General features: G+C 42.4%; 1 protein-coding gene across 1 annotated transcript in view; it reads right to left on the bottom strand.

Annotated features, from left to right (window-relative positions):
* The window catches only part of TDRD12 (tudor domain containing 12), an 83,739-nt gene that overhangs the window by 15,652 nt on the left and 58,581 nt on the right, over positions 1–9,506 (bottom strand). Inside the window, 3 exon segments of the mRNA XM_006016608.3 lie at positions 4,337–4,429; positions 5,429–5,639; positions 5,959–6,146. Of these exon segments, the coding sequence (XP_006016670.1) occupies positions 4,337–4,429; positions 5,429–5,639; positions 5,959–6,146 (492 nt within the window).

The raw sequence follows: 9,506 nt of genomic DNA, 5'->3' as shown, positions 1-9,506 counted from the left end.
AATGCCCAGCTGCAGGGCCCAGCCAGGGAGCAGGATGGAGTCATAGGTGGCTTTCCTGAGGGACGAGGGGAGGCTCCCCACTGCTGCACGCACTTCTGGGGAGGTGTCAAGCACCATAGGCAACGCATCAGGGGGCATGTGCCCCTTCCAGATTTGTGTGCCCACAGAGGGGGAACAAGGCTGCAGTCTGGCCAGGCAGGACCCAGCGTGTGAGGATTGAGTAGTAAAAAAATTCACTGCGGCTGCCACCGCTGCCAGCCATGTCACTGTAGACTAACATCGCACCACCAGCAACGCAAGGAGTAATGGACCAGACCATTGTCTATGGCCTATGGTCCAGCACCTCCACTCCTACCCCACATAGTCCCCCTTCCCTGCACACTGGGGGTGCTGGAGTCTGGGGGCAGTGGGTTATGAGTGAGGGGCACCAGTATGGGGAAGGGAGACAGTGGGGTGCACTGGAAAGGAAAGGGGGACTGCTGATCAGGAATGAGGGGCACCAGCAGGGCTGCGGGGGTGCTGACTGCAAGTGAAGGGCAATGGTATATCAGGGCTGCTCGGCATCATAAAAGCAGCAGGGGGGACAGCTGCAGCTGGACCTGCATCCTGGTGAGTGAAGGGGCAGGTGGAGTTCTGATTTTCTATGATAAAAAAAACAAAAAAACCCCTCCAAAATATATAGGTATTTAGAATTTATTTTATTATAATGACTGAGGCACTGGTAGGCTTCCAAATTTCTTTAAAACTGTAAACATAACTGTAAGACACTGTGTTCAAGGGATACTTAAATATATAGTGGTATTTCATTTTAATTGCAGGAAAACACGCATTTTGCTCTGAGAATTCTGAATTTTTAAAACAGAGAAAACTAGGATCCCTGCTTATCACATACTCAGAGTGCAGGCAGAGAACCATCTAACCAATTACTGACTTTAGCTGTAGTCTTGGCCTTTATAGTAACCTTCAAAAGAAGTACAGCTAGTTGGACTTCCTAAATTCTTCAGAGCAAATAAATAAATAAATAAATAAATAAATAAAGCAGGACACAGACAAGAATAAAGCAGGGCACAGCAGGGCAATAAAGCAGGGCACAGACAAGAAAACAATGGGTTTGCTTGGTGAAATTTAGTATTCACCTCTGAAAGTCAATCATGGGGATTCGAATAAACTACTTTTCTGGAGAGAAAAGATTAAGACAGATGACATTGCAATTCACCCATACAGGGTTACTGCAGCAAAAACACCAAAACAAAACAAAAGCCACAAACACAAAAAACAAAAGCCATCTTAAAAAAATGTGTTCCCTAAAGCTTAAAATTAAGTTTAGAATTAATAGATGGAAAGTCCTACTGAAGAATCATTTGCCCTTTGACCAGCAACAGAAAGATATCATAAGATGTTATAAAGCAAAAAAGGCGTCCCACAGGCCAAAGCAATCTTCCAGATCAGATTACGTGCAAAGGGCAAAAATCTTACTAGTGCTCTGTATACCAGGAAAGAAAAGGGAAAGAAAAGAAACCTTTCTTAAGAAAAAGCTTCTTTCAACTTGCAAAGAAGTCAGCCTGAAATCAAACTGGCTGCAGAACATAGCACCTTGAGAAGCACATTCAAGAAGTGAATAGCAAATAGAGTGGCACTCATTTTTATGCTTGACCAACTATAGCAACACAGATGAGGAGCCCAAGAAATTATAACACAACTACAACATCCTGATTTCCTCAGTATTCCAGGCAACTGGAGAAATAGCTTCTCACTTTCCTATGCCAACCACGTGCAAGCATCACAAAAAAGGGTGAACACTTAAAATAATCAGATTAGGAATTAGGGAATTTTGCAGTCAAAATAAACCACATGTAAAGTAGGATACAACAACATACAAACTTGACCAACAAAAAGACTGAAGCTCCATTCTTCCAAAAGAGTTTGTGATCTTAATGTGCCTGAGCCAGTTCACAAAGGTACTGTAACTTTCCCAGGAAGGGGCCCTCAAGGAGAGGTGAGCTTCTGCCTCATTTCCTAAAAGCTTCACTTCCAAAAGGAGTGGTATACCCCCCCACAAGGTCCTCTTTAATAGTTTGCACAAACCACAACTCTAACTGCAACAGTAAGCAAATGCAAGAACATTTAGGAATACACTTCCAATTTAAGAGATTAAGCAGGGAATCCTGTAATTCAAGGAATCGAGCAACCAGAAAATTCTTGCAAGAGTGTACCCAAAGACTTGTATAGTTAAGATGAGCAGACAAGGAGAAAGCACGAAAGAAAAAGTGGAAGAAAAATTCCTTCTGTATGAAGAAGCATACACTACCAACGAAATTGCATTACTTTTCCAAAGAGGAGGGAATTTTTATAAGCAAAAGGAAACACTGCATATTAACTATGAAGTCACTCACTTTGACTTCAAAGAGACTACAATTCAAAATATCTCTTTGACTAAAAGAGATATGGATGCTGTCATTGGCAACTAGATCTAAAGTAAAGCCTGTATTTGTATTTCTACCAAAGTGGACCAGTTTGTGAATTTTTCACATAGCAAAATAGGTGGATTTTACTGTGAATTCCACTCTATTAAATAAGTATAACTTTAATCACCTCCCTACGAGGTCTATTGAATAGATCTACCAACTGATGAGAAATGAGTGATACAGAGCACAGATTCAGAAAAGTAAGTAGCTAGACTGTTTCTGTGATCACAGGCAGGGTATTTGTGGAAGTGGTCATGGTGGTTATATAGCAGGTTTTATGCACCAAGGTATTAATGCTGTCATGGTCAGGCTGGTGCTGTTAGTAGAAGTACACCAATACATTGGTTCGACATCGGATCAGTACCGATATCCAACATAGACAATTTTCTTTATAAATCGGCCTGATAAGGCTGATCATTTGGCTGATAATGCCCATGCTGAGTGCAGCACAGCATGGAGCAGAGCCGGCAGTGTGGAGAGGGAAGGGGCTTCCTTTAGTTGGTACGTGGGAAGGGGAGGGAAGGAGAGAGAGAAAGAGATCACCGCCCCCTGTGGTGAAGGACAGAGGCGCAGCTTGTGGGCTGGTGGCAGCTCTCGCCACTGCTTGCACCCCAGGAGGGCAGGGGGTTGTGCCCCTGGATCTGCAGTGTGGGGTGCACTACAGCTGCAGGGTGGAGCCAGAGCTGGCTGCATGGGGCTCTTCTCGGCAGGGGCTGGGCTTGGAGCGGGCTTCAGCGGCGCTGGGAGGAGGCTGCAGCCACCCCAAATTTCACCGCATCTTCACTCCCAGCCCCACACCACCACCCAGCGCAGCCCTGGCTGAAGGCCCTGCCTCTGCCCAAGCGCCAGGAAAAGCTAGGGCTGTGCTGGGTGGCGGCAGAGGGCTGGAAACAGAGCTGCGGCGAAACATGAGGTGACTGCAGCATCCTCCTAGCACCACCAGAGCCTATTCCGAGCCCAGCTCCCAGCAAGAAAAATGGCAGTGCCAGCTCCACCCTGCAGCTGAAGCCCGCCCTGCACAGATCCGGGGGCACAAGCTCCCCCACCCTCCCGGGATGCAACCAGCAGTGGGAGCTGCCCCCACCCCATGAGCTGCACCTCCATCCCACACTGCCCCCTCCTGGGCCATCCCGCACTTCCCCCCCCCGACCCCCCTTCCACCTCACCAGACTTAACATTTGATGGCAGCTGTATTGGATCGTTATCAGTCGATATGCCTCCTTAAATATCAGCTATCGGTATCGGCCCCTAAAATCTCCATTGGTGCACCCCTAGTTAGTAGCACTGTAGCGCTATCCTACTTAGTTTTGAAGCTCCCCTTTTGAAGCAACTCCAAGGATACATTTATCCGTGCCCTAAAACATGGTATGCAGCTTAGCCTCCATCTGTCCCTTCCTTAGGCCTGAAGAAGGGCACTTAATGCCCAAAAACTGGTCTAACAGCTTTTCCAACTATACAATTGGTAAAATAAAAAAAATCCTTGCTTCTCGTATGTTCCTGGATCATCAGGGCTACAATACTCCAACTCTTTTAAGATACTTAGTTTTAAAAGGAAATGGGTAAAATGTTTTTGAAAGTTTTTCAAATATTTCTAAATATTTTTCCTATTCATTTCATGACAATTACAGAAAATAAGATTATGTACAGGCATATAATTTGAATGATTTCACTTGTAATTTTGCTAGTGGTTCATAGTTAGGCCAAATCAAGATTTACACACCATGGATTTTATCTATACATAAACATGCTTGCGTTTGGACGCACATGCAAGCACGCACACATGTATAAATAGAGAACTAAAAGGATGGAAGGAAACATTTATTTGTGAAACACTAAGTTTAAATATAAATATGCTACAATTTAATACTTACCATTGGATCAACCCAAACTGTATTTCCCAAGGTAAGCACCACTCTTGCTTCATGCAATTTTCCTTTAATTTTCTGATGAATATATCTAGTAATCTAATAAAAACAATACTTACAGTATACAAAATACATACCAAACTGAAAATAGACTCTGCAACTATTACACATTTGGAAGACTACTGAATTATAATTAACAATGAAATCAGGGTATTTATCAAGTAATGCAAACAGTTTTGGAGTAAATGCCAGAAAAACTAACAAAGGCATACATTGAAAAACTGTAGATTAAATAATAATATTACTGCAAGATTAATGGGCTTGACCTAGATATCTGGTGCATCACTAAAAAAGTTATAAAGTACACGTTTAGAAACAATGGACCACTGTCGGTCCTCAATTTTTTTTGCGGAACACCAGATACCCTTAAAAATGTTAACAGAAAGCACTATAAAGGCGCACATGAATTGTGTGATTCATAGATCATTTACCAAGGCTTCATTACCCCACCACTCCCTACCCTCATCCAAGTTTGGGAGCCACTGCACCACATCATGGGTATCAGAGATTCTATCTGCAGTTATTTTTGGCAGATTCAAGCAGCAGTGATGACTGGCTTTGGAAGAGGCTATATCTACCCTTACCTTGGAAGACTTTAGAAAAAGGGACCGACTTCTGAGAAGGTTTCTTTCTAGAGTATGTTCCCCAAAAAAACAACCTAAATTTGCCTAGTGGGCAAACAATTATCTGAAACAATTAAAAAATACCATACAGGAATATCTAAGTTCGTTTGATAATTAAAATGCCAGCTGATAAATGATTCAGAAGTTACACTTAGTTTATTTCACAGAATCAATTTTAATATTGAGGACAACCAAAAATAATTCATTTCTTAGAAACAGCTGGTCAAATAGATTAAATCTTTATGATTATCCATTAAAAAATGTTAAATTTCACTGCTTGTTATTAATAAAAGCTTATAACCAACTATTTTTTATAAAGGAAAAAAAGGGACTTATTTTTTTCCATGAAAGAAAAAAATACATTTATTAAGCTTAATCTACGAAAAGGAAAAATACTGAAGAAAAGAAAACTTACCTTTGGGCTCCATTCAGTTTCATTATCAATAGGTTTTACTCTACAAACAATGAATTCCACTGCCTGAGGGGGCAAACTCTGAAATTCTGCAGGTAAGGAAAATAACTGATGGCCTCGAACCTGACCAGTTCTACCTTCATCTATGTACTTGATAGAAACATTATAGAAAAAGCCATTTTCTTCTTTTGGAAAGATCTCTAATACTTGAACCCTTTAGGGAGACAAAACATAGACAGTAACTTCCATTTGTCAAAGCACCCACAATAATACTGTATTCAGCACTCTACTTGTATCATTTGTTTAACCTTTATGAACATGAAATAAGAAGAGATCAAAATATGAGCTACCCAAAATATTCCACGTGTAGCAAATTAAAAAAAATGTAAATAAAATGGTTTGATAACGTTCTGTTTTGAACTCACATTATTTTTCCAGGCATGTACAATTGCTTTAATCTAAATACTTTAAAATATCCAGGAACAGTCTTTATTTTTAAATCATTCTTTTCAAAAACAATTTCAGTATTTTACCGATGAAAAGTCTTCTCTTCATGTAATCCATACAATGATAGTTTCTTCGCCATTTCAACTGATACTTTATTACCAGCTTTCTTAAAATGCTTGTCCATTTCTACAGCAAGAATTGCATATTGATCCTCTTTCTTATCTACTATGCGACCAAAGTAGTTTGTTGCATCCACAATGTGGAGAGGTAGTATCTGGAAGCATAAAAACACACAGGGAGAATTAGATGACCCTTATGACTAAAATTAATAAGCTTTTAATATTTAAGAAGAACAAGTTCAATACAGCCCAGGTCAGTAGTGAAATACCCCTCTCTACCAACTTATAAAAACGCCTGTGCCTATAACTGGAAGTGTTCCAGTCTCTAGTTGACAGATATTCATGCTGAAGGAAACAATACCATACTATGGTCTTATGTTCTGACAGAGACTAAGAGCTTAGTTGGACTCATGTTTGTTGCGAGGTTAAAAAATGAACAGGCACTTAAGCTTGCTCTTTGATGTGAATTTTTCAACTACAGACTTGAAAATATGATAGTACTAGCCAAATGCCCATCAAGAATGACGGGGGCGGGGGGTAGGTGGCTGGGATGCAGTGCCGCCACTTAATGCCCCATGCTGCTGCTGTTCTGCCTCTTGCAGGGATCGGGATAGGGGAGCTGAGGCCAGCGCTCAGGCGAGCCCTACCTCCTGTCTAGTCCTCAATGTTGCTTGTAGGGAGTGGGGTAGGGGAGCCCACCCTGGTCCTTGGAGCAGCTTTGAAATCATGGCAGCACTCCTGCACGTTTGAAGCACTCTGATTGGCTGTTTCCATCAGTCAATCAGAGCACGAATAAAGTGTTATGGACAGACATACCAACAGACTCAGAATTTTATAATATTAGAATCATCTGCAGAATGCATTCCATTGCTGTACTCTCTCAATAAGACCTTCTGTTTGACACTAACTTAACCTTAGAATGATAAACAATTATTAAAACTGGGCTTATGCTATAAGAACTATAGCATTTTACATTTTCAAATAGCTAAACATTAATTTATCACTACAGCCTTGAGAGCCTGGCAAATCTTAGCCACAGATTAGAGAGGGGATCAGACACCTAGTTTAACTGAGCTGTCCCAGGTCACAGAAGTCAAATAAATATCTGTATATTCATACAGAGTAGAGTCAAAATGTCTGACAACAATTTGTAGGTTACTGTTTTACAACATGCTTATTGAATGAGAGCCAAAGAAATTAATTTTCAACTGTATCATTCCATTTAGATCTATCCTCCAATGCCTTAAGAACAAGGCAACTGAATTTCAAACCTCTGAAGAGTTGAATATAGGGGGCAAAGGTAATTTTTTTCAGCATAACCAAAAAAAACTTAGGTAGATAAGCAAAGCCAAGAGCCTCATTTTTGTAGGAAGCTGTGCCACCATATTTAACCATTTGAATAACTTGTAAAATATTTGCTTTACAGCTCTTCTGAGAGTTTGTATACCCTATATAGAATAATTTCTCCCATCCATTCAGGTATACATAAAATGGTTACATAAATGAAAAGGAAAGCAGTGAAGTAGCAAAATTTCCCATGTATCTGATCTATCTTTCTGTTTGAGAGGTCTTTTGAGGGGCTGTGGGAATCGGTTTATGGGAGTGACTTACATAACTCATTTCCCACGATTCATAGATGCTAGGGTCGGAAGGGACCTCAAAAGATCATCGAGTCCGACCCCCTGCATTGGCAGGAAAGAATGCTGGGTTCAGATGACCCCAGCCAGATGCCCATCTAACCTCCTCTTGAAGACCCCCAGGGTAGGGGAGAGCACCACCTCCCTTGGGAGCCCGTTCCAGACCTTGGCCACTCTAATTGTAAAGAAGTTCTTCCTAATGTCCAATCTAAATCTGCTCTCTGCTAGCTTATGGCCATTATTTCTTGTGACCCCCAGGGGCGCCTTGGTTAGTAGAGCCTCACCAATTCCCTTCTGTGCCCCCATGATGAATTTATAGGCAGCCACAAGGTCGCCTCTCAACCTTCTCTTGTGGAGGCTGAAGAGGTCCAGGTGCCCCAGTCTCTCCTCATAGGGCTTGGCCTGCAAGCGCTTAACCATACGAGTGGCCCTTCTCTCGACCCTCTCCAGGTTATCCACATCCCTCTTGAAGTGCGGCGCCCAAAATTGCACCCAGTATTCCAACTACCGTCTGACCAGCACCCGATAGAGGGGAAGTATCACCTCCTTGGCTCTGTTTGTCATGCACCTGCTGATGCACAATAAAGTCCCATTAGCTTTTCTGATGACTTCGTCACACTGACGACTCATGTTCATCTTGGAGTCCACTAGGATGCCAAGATCCCTTTCTGTTTCCATGCTACCAAGCAGGTCACTTCCTAGGCAGTAGGTGTGCTGGACATTTTTCCTCCCTAGGTGCAGCACTTTGCATTTCTCCTTGTTAAATCACAAGCTATTGTTTTCTGCCCATTTGTCCAACCTGTCTAGGTCTGCCTGTAGTTGTTCCCTGCCCTCCGGTGTGTCCAATTCTCCCCGCAGTTTTGTATCATCCGCAAACTTGGACAGAATATACTTCACTCCTGCGTCCAAGTCGCTGATGAAGACATTGAAGAGTATTGGTCCAAGAACTGAGCCCTGCGGGACCCCACTGCCCACGTCCTTCCAGGTCAATACCGACCCGTCCACTACTACTCTCTGGGTATGACCCTCTAGCCAGTTTGCCATGAGGCATGGTTCAATTTCTCTGAGTGAGTGATTATCTGCTGCAATAACAGTAATCTAAATCATCATAAAAACTCTCTCTCGTTAATTTTTTGTATGGAGAACTGAGGAAGTTGTGTTACATTTAGTGCAAAGACTAAATCCTCAGGCAAAAACTAATACAACAAAGACCACGAGGAATCAAGTTTCTTTTACTGGCCAGTGAAGAGCTTCACTAAGTACATATTGGCTACTTACAGATACAGGACCCGCCCCCCCCAAAAAAACCCTAGTGCTTTACTTACAGCTCAGCACTGCCCCCCCCCCAACAAGCAAAATGCATACTCCAAAAGAGGTGTTGCATCAGATTGACCTGACCAGCCCACCATGTGTGTAGATCACATGCTTCAGCAGGGCTTTTTGGCACTTTTATCCAATAGCTGGAATCAATCAGCTATTGGATACAAATGCCAAGAAGCTCCGCTGAAGCACGTGATCTACACAAATGTTGGGCAAGCTGGGTCAAACTGTTGCAATTCCTCTTCCGGTAAAGTGGTTGTTTTTTGGTTTTTTTCCGCGTCTGGCAGTGGTCACTGAGTGCTGGCCAAGAGGCAGAAGTGACAGGAACCAACAACAGCATAGCATCAAGAGTGCATTGTAGGACTCCTGCTTCCTTTACACAACACAGCAAGAAAGGAGGTTTCATCAGCCACAAAACAGCCTTAAGCAAAGGAGACCTGAGCCAGCTGTCTCATTAAAAATCTTCCATTGATATATAAGGGCCATAGATGAGCATGAAGGACACTTGTAATGCATGGCTTGAAGTGACATTAGATCTTTCAACAGGGAATCCTCCAT

The sequence above is a fragment of the Alligator sinensis genome, unplaced genomic scaffold, assembly GCF_000455745.1.
Source record: "Alligator sinensis unplaced genomic scaffold, ASM45574v1 scaffold170_1, whole genome shotgun sequence".
Classification (NCBI taxonomy): Eukaryota; Metazoa; Chordata; order Crocodylia; family Alligatoridae; genus Alligator; species Alligator sinensis.
The sequence above is the reverse complement of the archived record's forward strand: the minus strand, read 5'-3'. Positions and strand labels throughout refer to the sequence as shown.